This window comes from Jatropha curcas, chromosome 1 (genome assembly GCF_041381405.1).
Source record: "Jatropha curcas cultivar XTBG-Jc1 chromosome 1, XTBG_Jcur_1.0, whole genome shotgun sequence".
In the NCBI taxonomy this organism is placed as follows: domain Eukaryota; kingdom Viridiplantae; phylum Streptophyta; class Magnoliopsida; order Malpighiales; family Euphorbiaceae; genus Jatropha; species Jatropha curcas.
This window is the reverse complement of record NC_143151.1, coordinates 30969063-30985889: the sequence shown is the minus strand read 5'-3', so window position 1 is coordinate 30985889 and position 16827 is coordinate 30969063. Positions and strand designations below refer to the sequence as shown.

Genomic DNA, 16827 nt, shown 5'->3' with positions numbered 1-16827 from the left:
AGAGCCACACAACGGAGGGGCGTTCACGATTTTTACTATTTTGACCCAAAATTTAATTAGATTTACATATGAACCCATTCTAATTGCGAATGTCCATTTACCGCCTAGTTGGCCAACCGGGGCTTGTCGTAATTTCTTTCGCCTTAAATCTCCTCTTTCTGTTGTATTTTATCAATCAATGCTTCAACGCGAAACAGAATAGCGACGACTACTGCTACTCCTCTTCAATGGCGGTAGTTACTCCAGGCGGGTGCGCCCGAATAAGCATAGCACCAACAGCTCACGTTAGACGCAAAATGGCTGTATTTGCCACTCTACCACCTCCGCCTGTAAGAAGTGAAACGACGGTGGATTGGGTAAAAGCAAGTAATAGCTTCTTCGAGAGAGATTCCAGACCCATCATGTTGTTCGATGGTAAAGAAAAACAGTCAAAGGACCCATTTTCCCTCCTTATTAATATTTGTACTCTAATGGGTTTTACTTAAGTTTTTGTTTTCTTAACAGGTGTGTGCAATCTTTGCAATGGAGGTGTAAGGTTTGTGCGTGAGAATGATAGTAAAAGGTACAGGTTTTAATTTCTTTTCTTATTTCAAGATTAAATCTTTTTGCACAATTCGTGTTTGCAAGTGACTTCAGATCAATTAACTTTATTTGACAAACTTAAAAATGATTGCTATTTGCTTAGAGATGTAAATGGGATTTCCCTTACAAATTAGGATATGAGATAATTTATGATGTTTTTGTAGTTTTAATTTTCTTTTCCCTACTAAAAGGCTATTTTTCTTGATTTGTCTTACTATTGGGCAGGAGAATCAGGTATGAAGCTCTCCAGAGCGAGGCAGGCAAAAAGCTGCTCAGAAGATCAGGAAGAGCTCCTGATGATATTTCAAGTGTTGTACTTGTTGAAAAGGAAAGGTATGAAGTAAGAACATATAAAGTCTAATGTTTTCTTGAGACCAAAATTTAAAGAATGTGTTGAAGTTGAATATTGAGCGAATTGCTGGCTGTAATGGTAAATGTCTTGTGAACTTACAGCTATAAAGGTTTGATGTCTCAAATCTTGGGAAGAATTTATATTTTACTCTTGGAATATGACCATGACTGGTTAATGATCCTTTTCTTAAAGCATATGCTTTGAATTTATATTCATTTTCAATTTCTTCATCAACTCAATGGTATGTGGATAACATGGACAGGATATAGGAGAGATGTTCCTGAGATAAAAAATATGTAAACTAAAATCACATTTGACTTAAATTCTCATAATTGAATCTCTGTTTGCCTTTTTTGATTGAATGATGCAAATTCATTGATGAAGAGTTCATGACGTTATACTATAATTCAGGCATGTTAAAAATGGATTCAATTATGAAAAACTGACCCCGTTGTGAATTTCAGATCTTACATCAAATCAGAAGCTGTATTGAAGATAATGGAATACATTGACTTGCCTTTTCCCCAGCTAGCATTTTTCTTACAATTTGTACCTCTGTAAGTAACCCCTTTCTTTTCTGCTCCTTGGCATGATATTGTTAGTCGCCTTAGTTCGGCAACCAATTGAAGTAGCTTATGACAACCAAAATTTCATCCAATTGCTATTTACTTTATCTATATTGAATTGCTACAGGTTCATAAGGGATTTTGCGTATGACAATGTTGCAAATAATCGTTATACAATTTTTGGTCGCTCGGAATCATGTGAGGTGTACTATGATTGAAACTCAAAAACTCAGTAATCGCTCTTCCTATGTGTATCTATACTGCATAGTCTCAGAGTCCACAAACGAAAGATCTTGCTTTTGTCAGCTGTTCCCTGTTTAAAATGACTAGAGTTGTGACATTATGTATATCTTTTTAGATTTATCAATTCATATATATTTGTATATATTTTTATTGTTCCTAATTTTGCTGCTAGACAGAGAAAACTCGAAAACTTTGTCCATTGTATGTGTTCTAATGCTAGATGGTTACAGAAACCTACTCTTGGTATTTCTTTCTTCTGTTCTTGATGGCAATCAAAGATTGTAACTTTAAGAATATTGTGTGTTTTCTTCTTTAATCAATTATAAAAATTAACATTAGCAATTCAGAGAGTGAGATCTCCAATAAATAGGCCCTAAAGATAAAATTCTATTGATCTTGCCTGTACTGTCAACTCTCCCTATATTTGTTACACATGAACTTTTGTTTGTCTATTCTTTTATAAACTCTCTTATATTCTTTCTATTATTCTAAATTCATTGCAGAAACAAAAGTTCTATTCATCATATGCCAATTTAATAAAAAAAATCCAGGAGATTTGATTACAGATCAAAATTTATTATAATTAAAGCAATGGGTAATTACTTTATTTCCAAAAGTGGATAATTCGAATGATCTTGCAACCTTTGGTAATTCTGATCTTACAATGATAAGTTTGCATGTGGTAACATACACATTGGTATTTCTTGTTTCACATTTTATCATGGATGCAACTGCTTTAGCTTCCTTTTTAAAAGCTTGTTCTGCTCTGGCAACCAGGTCTACTGCTAGTAAAGATGCCATGTAAAACATCCCTTAATTTTGATGCTACATATACTTCTTCCGCAGTATGATCAATCCCTGAGCGATGAATTTTATCAAACACCTTCTCCGCACCGGGGAACAAGATAGAAGCAGCATATTTATGTCTTGGCAAATGCATAATGGTTGTCCTTAATTAAAACAAGATCAGGCATTGAAAGGCAAATTGCATTTGTCTTTGGAAGAAGAAGAGATGGTTACATTGGAGAAAGATATGGAGCTTCTTGCTCATTGATGACTGAACAAGATAGTTACACCAATATATGTACTTCCTTATACTGTCTAATATGCATAATTATTTAACTACACCATTAACTTACATGTCAGTAGCTAGTAAGTAGGATATATAAATATACAAAGTATGCTTTTGTTGGTGTTGAACTGCTTGAAGAACTACATATAGCCTAATTAATTCAAGCTTTCAGGAGGAAATTTGAATCTACGGCCATTGTAAAACATATCTAAACCCCATAAATACCTGCAAATTTGAGAAATAATTACTCAAGTTCATAATTCCAATACATTATATCTTCAAAAGCAAATAATTAATTACCAGAAAATTAGTGCCACGGATGCTATAATGAATAATAGATACTGATAGCATTTGTGCTTAGGTTTCTTTTTGATCATATCATATCCTGCAGGTATATATCTGCGGCTTACATATCCGTATTGTGGACGCATTAGAAGAATGAATCCAAGAAGAAATCCTGAAAGAAATCCTCCAATATGAGCTGAATTATCTACGTGAGGAATGAGACCGAATGATAGATTCAACCCAATGATTAGCAGGAGGGAGGTAACTGCTTTACACTGAATTCACCGTGTTAGATTATACATACATATACATGATATTTTTCTGAAAAGCAGTTTCTGAGTGATTGTCACAGTGTTACCTTATTAACATAGGTTGTCCAATTCAAGAAAAGCTCAGAAAGCATGGATCCCAGAAGTCCGAAAAGTGCACCGGAAGCACCGACGGAGATATTTGGCTCCGGACTTAGAGCAGACATCAAGCTTCCACCGAAACCAGACATCACATACAACAGTCCTATCCTCACTGTCAATGTAATTTTGAGTATTAAAAATATTGATTTAAAAAATAAAAGCTAGCTAATTAGGAGTTAGCTAAGATTGGTAATTAAATTTTTTACAGAATCCAAATTCTTGCTCAAGTGGGATTCCGATAAATAGAAGGCTAATCATGTTTGTTAATAGATGGAGAACTCCAGCATGTAGCCATATGCAAGAAAAGAATCTCCATGCTTCTCCATTCCTTTCTACTCTTAGTGGATCAAGTGCTCCTAACAGTTCCAACCTGCGGATAATAAATGAATTAAAATAAAAAAAATAATTGTTCTTTCAAGAATTATAAAATATAATTAACAAACCATATAAACCAACAAATTTAAATTTAAAATTATGGTAATTCAAAGAATTGAAGTGGAAGATTTAAAAGAAAAAAATACCAAGAATCATCAAAATGGAGGTTAAAAAGATTAAAAATAAATTTTGAAAAAAAAAAAAAAAGATTAATCTTGAAGGGCAAAAAATATAGAAAGTGGTGATCAGAAATCCTTACGTGATAACTGAAGGCCCAAGAACAGCATTTTCTTTAAACGGTTGGAAAGAATACCTCCCCAAATATTCATAAAAAAGGCATTTATCTGTACCGGTATATGTAGGGCAATCATTGTCATACATTGTATAGATGAACATGGTTACATTAGCTGCGAATATGAGCGGCACAAGCCATGGGGTCCACTGCTCTTGTTTCTGTGGGGGCAATGGTGGCCGTGGCGGTGGGTTTTTGACATAGGCCCGCTTCTCGATGTCTGGAGATGGCGGCCTCTTGCCCATCGCTGCGGACAAGGGGAGAGAGAGAAAGCAAAAAGAAAAAAACCGAAAAAGGAAGAAATTCGAGATATGGTTATGTTTTGGATGGTAAAGAATTGCTAGCCTGTGGTAGTTAAGTTAGTTACTCCCGCTAATTGAAATCCTTCCCAATTAGTCCGTCTTTAGATTCGCAGGTTGATTGATTAATTTTTTTTTAATTGGTATTATTATTTTATTTTATTATAGAGATTAAATCAAAAACATAAGTTTTATTATTACTCAAGCTTGACTTGATTTTTTTAAAATTATACATAAGGTTTATACTTTTTCATTAATTAATATAACATGCGCAAAATATAACACGTCTTTTATTACTATTAGTCTTTTTCATGACGTGCGTTGCACGTTGACAATACTCGTTATATTTTTCATTTTTATACTCTTTTAATTTTTATCTATATAATATTAAAAATAAGTTTTTGTTTAGTTTGAAATAAATACAATTGGTTAATTTGTATTGGACTTTGTTGTATAAGCTACTTGCAATGTTATTTCTTACGTATTTGATTTTATTTTTACATAATGAAGTGGTCTCAAAATAAAGTTCAATCCAATATCTATATCTTATCATTCAGTCTCTAATTTATAAACGCAGATTCTTAAAATCTTGATAGGTATTTAAAAAAAAAAAAATCAAGTTATCCCTCAATCTCCAGCCATTGCGCTCAATCCCAAATTAATATCTGTATACAACTATAATGAAAAGGAATAATAAATTATTTTTTACTGATAGGTAAAAGAAAAAAACATGAGAAGATAATCTGAAATTAATAATGGTAATCATTTTAGTTATAGTGATAGTATTTATTTACCCAGTACATTAGAGAAAGGAATATATGAACATACACACAAACAAACTCTTAAAATCTAAAAAATGACCCAAAATAAAAATGTATAGTTCTAGTTTTTTTTATTTTCATAAATACCATTTTCTTTTATGTCAAACATATTTAGGATATAAAAGAAAAATATCAAGAAAATTAAAAATACTTAATTAGGAAGTCATTTATTTATTGCAAGGGAGATATATATTTCTTACTAAATTAAAGTGACAGTGGTTTCAAATTAATTCAATAATGAAAAAAATAAAAAAAAAAAACAAATTTTTATTAAGAATAAAACTTTTTTAAGTACTCAACATATGACAAGAAATAAATATATTAAAAAATCGCCAATTTCAATTTCAAAAATAACCCTGAAAATGTTATAATTTAATTAAATTTGATTTTGATGGGAAAAAAAAATAAAGCCAAGTTAATAAATGAAAATTACAAAGTAAATCATGCTACAATCCAATATTGGTTGATTAATGAGTTTATTCAAGTATTTTGTTTTTCTATTATTCTAAGTTGCAAATTAAGTTAATTAAGTAACAAAAAAAATTATATAAAAGAAACATCATGTCCTCACCAATTAAACCCACAATTTTTTATACAACCATACAAAAGAAGAATATACTTTTTCTTTTTTATTATCTATATTTATTTATTTAAAAAATAAATTTTAGAAATTATATCAAATCAAATAATAAAATGTAATTTTTAATTTTTTTTTAACCACATGTATCCCAAGCCCACTGAGTTAGTACTAAATCCCGAGCCCACTGAGCTAGAATTAAATCCTGCTTGCACCGGGTCGGCCCAAAAAGGGATAAAATGCTCTCGTGGAATATTTGCTTCATCCATAAGGATCAAACCGTCAACCTCTCCTAAAAGAGAAGTGACAAACCACTCATCCAAACACTCGTTAGTATAAAATGTAATTTTCGAATTTACTACAATCAAGACTATTTTAAGATATTCTAAATTTTATTGAGGATGATATTGGGAATCTCATTATTCCCCCTATTCCCACATTTATATATAGTACTAGTTTTCTTTATAACATACATTACACGTTGACTATACTCGTTATATGTTCATTCTTTATGCTCATTTAATTTTTTATTTATATAATATTAAAGTATAAATTCTTATTTAGAATGAATAGTTAAATTTTATTACGCTATATCTATACAATAAATATTTTTTTGGTTTATGTCAACGTGCTGATTCACACAATTTTTATTATACGTTAGTTGATTTTAATTTTTTTTAAGGAAAAACCAATTGATTGATAAAAATCATCATATAGCTTCTATTATACGTTTTATAATTAATTTACATGTTTTGCTAATAACTTTCATTGTAATCTCTTGTAGTAAATATACATATACACATTAATTGTAGAATAAGAAAATATTCTAATAAATCAAATTAAATATTTATAAATAAAAATTATTTTTATTTTTATTTTTTTAGCTAATCAAGATCATAAAAGCATTTTAAAAAATTATTAATAAAATTATATTCTTTAATAGAAATAGGATTTGAATTATATAAGATATTAATACAACTTATTTTTTATTTACTTGACATGGCTGAATATTGTCCGCTTTGGGCCCTTCCGTACGAGGTCACCCTCACGGTTTTGTTCTTGGGGGAAATGGGAAACTTCCCAGGAGGTCACCCATCCTAGAATTTCCATTAAGCGAGCACGCTTAACCCTGGAGTTCTTCCAACTCTCCAGCCATTTCACCACCAAAACGCGTCCAACCATTCAAGGCATCACCCCTCTTTTGTACTGTCTGAACACCCTGTGCGTAGCCGATGTGAGATTCGCCTAAGGTGTAGTGCCCCAAACCTGGGATGTCACATACACCCCCCCTTAGGGACTCAGCGTCCTCGCTGAGGTTTGCCCCACCATCGGCCAGAGGGACAAGGCTCTGGCTCTGATACCAATTGTCAGGGTCCTTGACATGGCTGAATATTGTCCGTTTTGGGCCCTTCCGTACGAGGTCACCCTCACGGTTTTGTTCTTGGGGGAAATGGGAAACTTCCCAGGAGGTCACCCATCCTAGGATTTCCATTAAGCGAGCACGCTTAACCCTGGAGTTCTTCCAACTCTCCAGCCATTTCACCACCAAAACGCGTCCAACCATTCAAGGCATCACCCCTCTTTTGTACTGTCTGAACACCCTGTGCGTAGCCGATGTGGGATTCGCCTAAGGTGTAGTGCCCCAAACCTGGGATGTCACAAAAACAATATTTTCTTTCTTTTTTTTTTATCTATATTTCTTAAAAGAATTAAATATTTAATAAATAAAATATAAAAAAATTTCAAATATCTCATTATCATATATATTCATTAAAAATTAAATTTAATAAAAATAAAAATAAAAATAAAAATTTTGAAATGCTTAATTATTTATATGTATTTATTTAAAAAATAAATTTTTTATTCCTAATAGGCCTGATGGCCGAAATAACACTGTGGCTACACAATAATCATATTGGTGAAAACACTTGCGGTTGAGAGAATTCGAACTCGAGACCTCTTACTCTTCACATAAGTAGAAGACAATCAAATTGCATATGATTGGCTGAACAAATAATTTTTGTAAATTATATCCAATCAACTAATAAACTGTAATTTTTTAATTGACCATCATTAAGGATATTATAAAACATTTTAAATTTCGTTAAGAGTGATATAATAAATTTCATTATTGTCCCTCTTTCCACTTTTTATATACAGTATAGAATAGAATAGAATATAGAATATAGAACAGATAGATAGATAAAATGCGGATAGGATTTGGACCGGTATGTATTGAATTTTTATTTTATATATACACACACACACACACACACATATATATATATATATATATATATATAATGAAATGTTTAAACAAAGTTAAAATTCAAAACTGTACGTTTGAATTAAGGAGTGGAACAACCTTTTATTCCAATACTATTTGATTGATTTGGCTGAAAATGAACTTAAACAGAACGTTACAATGTAATAACATCTAGATCTAGACATCTTCCCTCTATCATCAGTTACGTAGAAATGCGATGCTCTGTTTCCCTCAATCTTCCCATGTGTTAGCATGATTAAGTAATCAACTCCCAACCTTTCATTTCACTTTCTTTCTTCTCCATCTCTATAAATTCTTCCATGATAATTCTCTCTGACACTCAAAAGCATGGCTGCCTTTTCTATTACTCATCTCTCTTTGTTCGTTATTTTTGTTGCATTAATATCAAAAACTTCACTTACTGCGTCCATGAACAATGGCAGTTTCACAGCCAGTCTAATACACCGTGATTCGCCCATTTCCCCACTTTACAACCCCAAGAACACTTACTTTGATCGCTTACAATCTTCTTTTCATCGTTCCATATCGCGCGCTAATCGTTTTACCCCAAACTCAGTCTCTGCAGCAAAAACCTTAGAATATGATATTATTCCAGGTGGAGGAGAGTACTTTATGAGAATCTCCATTGGAACTCCACCAATAGAAGTTCTTGTGATAGCAGATACAGGCAGTGATTTAATATGGGTACAATGCCAACCTTGTCAAGAATGTTACAAGCAGAAGTCGCCAATCTTTAATCCCAAACAGTCTTCTACTTACAGAAGAGTATTATGCGAGACTAGATATTGCAATGCTTTGAATAGCGACATGCGAGCTTGTTCTGCTCATGGCTTTTTTAAGGCATGTGGTTATAGTTACTCATATGGGGATCATTCTTTTACTATGGGGTATCTTGCCACTGAGAGGTTTATAATTGGTTCTACAAATAATAGTATTCAAGAATTAGCATTTGGGTGTGGTAATAGTAACGGTGGAAATTTTGATGAGGTAGGTTCTGGTATAGTCGGGCTTGGAGGTGGCTCTCTTTCACTAATTTCTCAATTGGGCACTAAAATAGATAATAAATTCTCATATTGTTTAGTACCCATATTAGAAAAATCAAATTTTAGTTTAGGTAAGATTGTTTTTGGTGATAATAGTTTTATTTCAGGTTCTGATACTTATGTTTCTACTCCTTTGGTTTCCAAAGAACCTGAAACGTTCTATTATTTGACGTTAGAAGCTATTAGTGTTGGAAACGAAAGATTAGCCTATGAAAATTCAAGGAATGATGGAAATGTCGAAAAGGGTAATATAATTATTGATTCAGGGACAACACTAACGTTTCTTGATTCCAAGCTTTATAATAAATTGGAATTGGTGTTGGAAAAAGCTGTCGAAGGAGAACGAGTTAGTGACCCAAATGGGATATTTAGTATTTGTTTTAGAGATAAAATTGGTATTGAGCTTCCAATTATCACTGTCCATTTTACTGATGCAGATGTGGAATTGAAGCCTATAAACACATTTGCCAAAGCAGAGGAAGATCTGTTGTGTTTCACTATGATTCCATCTAATGGTATTGCTATTTTTGGAAATTTGGCTCAAATGAACTTTCTGGTAGGTTATGACCTTGACAAGAATTGTGTTTCTTTTATGCCTACGGATTGTTCAGGCCACTCCTAGTGTTTTGTACTTGATGAAACTTATAGAATGAAATAATAACTTTTTATCATCTGAGTTGCAAACTACAAGTCGTTTCCATCATAAGCCATTGCTAAATTATCAGGACTGTTATTACAATTTACTAATACAATAATAATCAACAATTAACTTTAGGAGATGTAGAAGTAAATGTTCCTTTGGCATTAAAGCAATATGATGTGACTTCTTGTTTGCAGCTGAAGAAGTAATATTAATGCCATCCATTACAACATTTGAGCAACCTAAAGTTTGACTACAGGCTACGTTGATTGCAGTTTCTGTAAAGGAAGTTCCATGAAATCCCAGGAATGAAATATCACTGACTGTTACTGCCTTGGTCTTCACAATTTCAACAAAAACAACATAAGATTTATTTATTACTTATACTGTTAAACTAAATAAGAATTTCCAAAAATTTTTGTACCATGTGTTCAGGGCAGTAGAATTGGTCAATGAGGATAGGATTGGAAGTGTTTTGGAGTGTAATATTCTCATAATACACCTTCTTCACAAATCCAGACCCTTCCTGTAAAAAGGAAAAACAACAATCAGTTCTTTTCAATAAATGATTATGAATGCATTCATTTGAGTAAAAAACTGTATGAGCACCGTGTGTAAGTAAATTTTTCCCTTATTATAAAACTTTCATTTACTTTATATAATCATATCGCACACCTTACGTGCAATGTTTTGATACGTGCTCCATTCGACTTGAGCCAAAATGGCATTGTTGCACATATACTTCTTCTACAGTGTCGTAATCTACATTCCTCCCATACTAACAATACTATACAATTACAGGCAAATAAATATTTGGATGACCAATTTCAGAACTTTTCAGAAATATTTTTTGCATGTGAGAATATATATATGATCACAAACCTTATACCATGGCCTTTCCTACAAAACACTCCAGTAATGTTGATATTTTAGGAACCAGAAATAATAGCAATGCAATCATCACCTACAAGAAAATAGACTTTATGGTTCTACTCATTGCTAAATATTACAATTGGATACAAAAAGGTATTTAATTGTAAAAATAATGCAATTAGTAGTTTTATTGCGAGTATTCAAAAGAGAAATGAAGGACAAAAACTAATAAAAACAGAGAGAAGAATTTTTTTTTTTTTTTTAAAAATTTATTGGCGTGACCCCAAGCGCACGTAAATAAGAAATTTTTTTAAGAGACAAGTGAAATTAATTTCTTATTTATTGGTAATTGCATATGAAAATAAAGAGAAGCTTAGGGTTTTTGAAGAACGTAAAACGCAGTTGCCTCCACGTGATTCCAAATGAGGAGGACAAGGCAATTGAAGTCTCCGGCTATAGACCGTTTTAATCATTTAGGAGGGTGGAAAAAAAAATTCAAAGAAATATATTTGGTTAACAAGTTCGATATTGTGTATTTTGTTATATAAAAACCTGTAGAAATGTCACAGTCACTGACACGAACGTGGGTTGAGTGAGAGATATCCATACCATCAGTATTAGTACTATCCTCAGGGTTAGTAATGTTGAGATTTGAGATATCACATTATCACAACCAAACACAGAAAGAAATTTCTTGGAGATGTTTCTTATTTGCAGGCCATTAATTTCAACGTTTTTGCAATCATGAAATTTCCAGCCTAATGGTTTCGAGCATTGACTTGTACACTTCCATCACTCAGACCCTCTCCCATCAATTTCTCCTTTTCCAACCACAGAAATATTATTTACTCCTGCAAACACAATCCAGGTACCCATATAAGGTGTTGGCCATTCTGATATATTTTGCTTGGTGCAACTATATTCCCTTGAACCTGCAATTACAAAAAGGAAAATATTGATGAATTATTTAATTGGTAAATAATCTTCGATCACTGATGGATATATAATTTTTTTAAACAGAAAAATTTGTATAGAGAAAAGAAACTGTGAGGATTTAAATTGACTTTTTGTTTAAGATGATAAGATTATTGTTTGGTGACCCTAATAAAACATAATATAATTTAAGAGAATTTTTAGTGTAAATATTCCAAAACCAAATATTAAGTTTAAGGTGTTAATTTTTACCAAAATGTTAATTTGAGAGGACTTGCAAGGACCAAGAAACTTCACAGGCTTCAGTAAAAATGTCTTTTGAGCTGGCACTGTGAGACTGGCTTCTCCTGTAGCTCCACAAGCTGCTTCCGAAGCCTTCGTAAAAGCCTATATGCATGTCACAACAAATTGAAATTGTTAAATTTTTAATTTCTATTAATTTATTTATGTACATAGTTAATTTTCGAGGTCTAACACTAAATCAACAATATTGTCAGGCCAAATCAAATAAATATACAAAAAATAGGAAAAAAATAGGTAGTGACGCGTATTAATTTAACAAATAATTGAATAATTAACTCTAAGATAAATTATAAATACATACATTAGAGTCATCTGCATTTCCATTTCCAACAGCTCCAAAATTAACTACATTTACAGAACGAAGGGCCTTGCTTGACTGTAATGTGGCCTTGCACATGATCAGTAAGAAAATGGTGTAAAGATCCTGCCAAAAAAAAAACAAAATTCAAAAGGGAAAATCTGAAATTCAGTATTTAAAAAAAAAATCAATATTCCAATTGAATTACAAGGATGGCTCAAGAGAAATTTATCTCACCATTTTAATTAGTAGTATCCAGGAAAGAAAATTATCAATAGAGCTTATACGTTGCTTTTAGCGTTTATATTGCCCTCCATTTATAATAATTTATATTCCTATAAATGGTAATTTTAACGATTTTTGTTCACTTTCCAATGTTCTAATAATTAGGAGAGATTTAACAGATTTTAATTAGGATAAATATAAGAAAATAAAAAAAATTTAAATCTTAAAAATTTAAAATATATATAATATTTGATAGCAAATATTGTTAAAGTTACAGCTACAGCTTCATTGAAGAAATTAATGCAAATGTTGTTGATAGTTTTTGGAGGTATTTTGTTAAAGTCATTTAGATTTCGTTGTACTTTGTTGAAGTCAAAAAGTAGATGAACTACCTTACTTTTAGGTAGATTTGGTAAACAAACTTCCTTGACTCATGGAATGTTGGTAAACAAACTTTAGAATAAGTTTAGTATAAATATTTACATTATGCTGTAATGGAAATAATAAGATGTGAATATTTATTTCTCCACACTTACAAAATCTGCAGATTTTTCCTTCTCCGCAGAATTTTCCTTCTCTTCCTTAATTTTCTGCTCTTCTAAACCAACAAATATTAACTAAGAACAGTTTTTCAGTTACCTTCTTCTTCGTCTAGGATCCCTATTTTACCATATTTATATTTTTTTTATTACATTATATGAAAAGTTTACGGAAATGCGCAAACCACCAAATTAATGATGGGATATTCTTACTAATTTATCCGATAACTATATTTGAATTAATATAAAGGATTAAGATTTGATTCAATTAAGAACCCTAATATTTTAATAAGAAAAATAAATAAATAAAACTTAAACCCACCGGGCTCTTGTTTTTTGAAGGGTAATCTTGATTAACGTTTCGCCAGGATGATGGTTGTGCAAGTTTTGCAACAACAGAAACGAATCAGACCACTTTGTCGTTGACATTTGTGGTTTCCCGTCAGGTATTTAGCCCCCAGGTTTGCAGAATTATTAGGCACGAGGAAAGTGTTTCTTAGTTAAATTTAGAGCAGCTAGGTAATGGTAATGTCCTACTTGAGGTGGATGCTCAGGTAATTATTTCTGTCATTAATACTCAGGCTGTGTATATGTCTCGAAATATGGTGTTCTTGTTGATGATCGCAAGAATCTCCAAGTAGATGCAAATGTTCCTTTTATTGCATGGATTTTTAGATTTTTAGGGAAATGCAAAATCTGATTAAGAGGGCTAAACTGTGAAAATATAGATCTTTATTCATCATATTAGTATGCCACCAACAGTAGAAACTTGTTAGCATGAAACAATAAAGGAAACCCTTTTTAAACAATAAAGGAAACCCTTTTTAAACAATAAAGGAAACCCTTTTTAAACAATAAAGGAAACCCTTTTTTCTCCTTTTTGTCTTTTTAAACTCTGATTTCATAACCTAAGCAATTGTTTTCATGGATCCACAAATTGGTATTTAATTACTTTCCCGCTGGTATCTCAGACAAGACTTGGGCCTCACAACTCCATAGGTTGATCCAAAAGCATTATTGCAGGTAGAAGTGACCTCTCCTGATTCTGCAGGTCCCAATCTAATATTTCCCAAACTGAGATTGGTACAAGGCACATTCTCACTGCAGTTCAGATCGATAGCCACTTTGCTCTTCGATGTCCCAAAGAATCCAAAAAATTGCACATCGCTTATGTGAACTCCTGCTCTCTGTTGAAGAACATGATAATACATATTAATCTTGGATTTTTCAAAGCTAATATAAGAATTCACTAAAACTTAAACATGTCTTACCATTTTTGTTGAATGTGATTTTTTTTCACCATAATGTTGGTCAATAATAATCGGATTTTTCACTTCTGTAACGTTTATATTATAGAAATAAACATCTTGAACTCGACCTCTCCCGGCCTAAAAATAATAATAATAAAAATTGACCTTATTATGAATCATTATTATTCTTTATACTTGAGAAATTTTTAAGGTATCATACCCTACATGTCTTGATCCTTGCACCATTAGTTGTTCCGTAGAAGTTAATATCTCTAATAGTTATGTTCTGAACATCTACAACTTCTCCATTTGCACCTAAGCTTCCAATACTATAACAAAATGCCAAGTGCGTTAGTAATTACATTTAGGAACTCAAGATCGAGATATATATATGTGTGTGTGTGTGTGTGTGTGTTCAGCACCAAAAATCACTTACCTTATACCATGACCAGGTCCACAATCAACATTTGTTATGTTAACATTGTATGTACGATCTACCATGGAAATGCAATCGTCGCCTGTTAAATGATCATGAACATCAATAAGTACAAGAATGGTACAATGGAGAAATTTTAAAGAGAGAAAGCTAAAATTAAAGAAAGAGATGAAGTTAATCGGTTCAAGATAGGAAATTACCAGTGCCAATAGTACATTGGTCAATGTATATAAAACTTGAATGTGAAATATGAATACCATCTGTGTTAGGGCTCGTTGCAGGTGCTTGTATATTCAAGAATGCAAGATCAACATTTTCGCAACCAAAGATGAATATATGACCTCCACCACTTCGTGCAGTGTTAATTCCTCTCATGTGAACATCAGTACAATTCGAAAAACCGAGTATCTGAGATACAAAACAAACAAACTAATTGATTTGTTGATCTTACAAAATTGCAGATTAACAAACTGTTCATATAATTTATACTCACCCAAGGAGCAAGTCTGTTGCAACTCTGATAAGAAATTAAAAAAAGTTAAAAATATTTTAACTCCAAAGAAAAATTTACAGAAGCAAGAAGATGAAATATTTGTAAAATTGCATTTTGCATACTTTTACTCGATGATGTTTGCAAAAATCCCACCATCTCTCTCCACGACCATCTAGCATGCCATCCCCAGTTATATTTAGCCCATGTACATCTCGAAAAGCTAACCATCTTCCAACATTATTTTCCATCCAGGGATTGGAACCATCAGGAGCTATAATTGTTCCTGATAGCTGCAAGAAACAAAAATTTCAGTCTCATCTCTTTTTTTTTTTTTTTCAATTTTTTGAAAAATAAAATTACTCAGGCTTTGATCAGTTCGAATCTATAATTTCACAACTTTGAAGACGACTAGAGTATCAATGTTAATTACATACCACAACTTCGATGTTTCCAGACTTGCAAGGGCCTAAAAAGTTGATAGGATTCACCAAAAATGTCTTGTCTTCAGGAACAACCAATCTAGGTGTGTCTTCATCACAATGACAAGCAGCATTCCATGCCTCAACAAATGCCTGGAATTTGAAAATTCAGGGTAACAACATTAATTAATACTATGCAGATATTCACCATTTTTTTTTATTTGGTAAAACCAAGAGGTATAACACCCCTTCGGAGGTGTAGACCAAAAAGGTTTTTGACCTCCCGAATGCATTTTACAGAAATTAAAGTCGCTTACCACTCCAACAATCACCTTATTGGTAGATATTCACCATTTTAACTAAGAATTATAGATAAACCAGCGAAAGTTGCAGACATACTGATATTTTAGTACCTGAGTGTCATCTTCATTTCCATCACCAACTGCTCCGTAACTTAAAACATTATAATGATTGATAGGACTCGAGATAACACTTGACATTATAGAGAGTATGGTCAAGACATAGAGAATGGTAAATAGAACCTGCAAATATTTTAAAATGATGGCAGAATTAGTTTAAAATATTATGAACTAATTTTCACATAGACCCTCCTCCAACCCACGTAAAGCACAGGGTCTCATGCACTAGGACTCCCTTTTTGCATGCTATAAGCTTAAACTATGGTAACTAAAATAAACTCCTTACCATTGCCAAAAGAAATGAAAGAAGAAAAAAGACTTATCCAATTTTTCAATGCAGGTGAGTTCTTTGGTCTACCACACAAGCTATATATAAAGTTTGGAAGGACTTACCTGCATCCAATGCATTGACCCACCTCATACACCAAATCAATCAAAAATATTTATTTAGTCCAAACGAAGGTATTTCAAATCTTCGCTTAAAAAAATAAACAGTAACAATCTTTTAAAATTCCGTTTTTTAATTGGTTTAGTGCATGGGTACCGGCAATTTTATATATAGTGGCTTCTTGAGGAAAAAGGAATCCAAGTGGGCGTCAGTGTGCTCTTTTTCTTGCCCATATGTCGTTTGTAATACAGTTAAGTATTATGACATTGCCAAAGAAAGAAAATGGCATAAGTTGAAGCTGATTTTAATGCTCAATATGCTAGATTACAAATAACTCTACTCGATTTCCATAATCAGATTTTGCTTTTAAGCAATCAAGTTTGTTTATTTCTCACTAAAATTATGCA

At 32.2% G+C, this 16827-nt stretch overlaps 4 protein-coding genes and 1 pseudogene across 5 annotated transcripts; 2 read left to right on the top strand and 3 right to left on the bottom strand.

Annotated features, from left to right (window-relative positions):
• Window positions 1–131: 131 nt before the first annotated feature.
• On the top strand, window positions 132–1989 carry LOC149499366 (Putative thiol-disulfide oxidoreductase DCC). The gene is made up of 5 exons (XM_089715672.1): window positions 132–414; window positions 505–562; window positions 808–915; window positions 1399–1491; window positions 1628–1989. The coding sequence occupies exons 1-5, from the start codon at window positions 228–230 to the stop codon at window positions 1716–1718; spliced, it is 537 nt and encodes a 178-aa protein (XP_089571798.1). The 5' UTR covers window positions 132–227; the 3' UTR covers window positions 1719–1989.
• Window positions 1990–2716: 727 nt separating this feature from the next.
• RBL5 (RHOMBOID-like protein 5) lies at window positions 2717–4512 on the bottom strand. The gene is made up of 5 exons (XM_012217814.4): window positions 4145–4512; window positions 3717–3880; window positions 3459–3622; window positions 3116–3375; window positions 2717–3040 (listed from the first exon to the last, which is right to left on the bottom strand). Exons 1-5 carry the CDS (start codon window positions 4420–4422, stop codon window positions 2971–2973), a joined length of 936 nt encoding a protein of 311 aa, XP_012073204.1. The 5' UTR covers window positions 4423–4512; the 3' UTR covers window positions 2717–2970.
• A 3976-nt stretch (window positions 4513–8488) lies between these two features.
• Window positions 8489–9844, top strand: LOC105635054 (putative aspartic protease At2g35615). The gene has a single exon (XM_012218047.2). It carries the CDS (start codon window positions 8489–8491, stop codon window positions 9824–9826), a length of 1338 nt encoding a protein of 445 aa, XP_012073437.1. The 3' UTR covers window positions 9827–9844.
• Window positions 9845–9962: 118 nt separating this feature from the next.
• On the bottom strand, window positions 9963–12372 carry LOC110009554 (putative polygalacturonase At3g15720; annotated as a pseudogene).
• A 1358-nt stretch (window positions 12373–13730) lies between these two features.
• Window positions 13731–16572, bottom strand: LOC105635053 (putative polygalacturonase At1g80170). Of its 2 annotated transcripts, none has more exons than XM_020679678.3 (10): window positions 16426–16572; window positions 16027–16155; window positions 15629–15766; window positions 15317–15484; window positions 15195–15218; window positions 14902–15109; window positions 14702–14783; window positions 14486–14594; window positions 14287–14403; window positions 13731–14202 (listed from the first exon to the last, which is right to left on the bottom strand). In XM_020679678.3, the coding sequence occupies exons 1-10, from the start codon at window positions 16438–16440 to the stop codon at window positions 13960–13962; spliced, it is 1233 nt and encodes a 410-aa protein (XP_020535337.1). In that variant the 5' UTR covers window positions 16441–16572; the 3' UTR covers window positions 13731–13959. The 2 variants fall into 2 exon arrangements, with proteins under 2 accessions (XP_020535337.1, XP_037495737.1); XM_037639809.2 differs by lacking the exon at window positions 16426–16572 and adding an exon at window positions 16319–16382.
• Window positions 16573–16827: the final 255 nt, after the last annotated feature.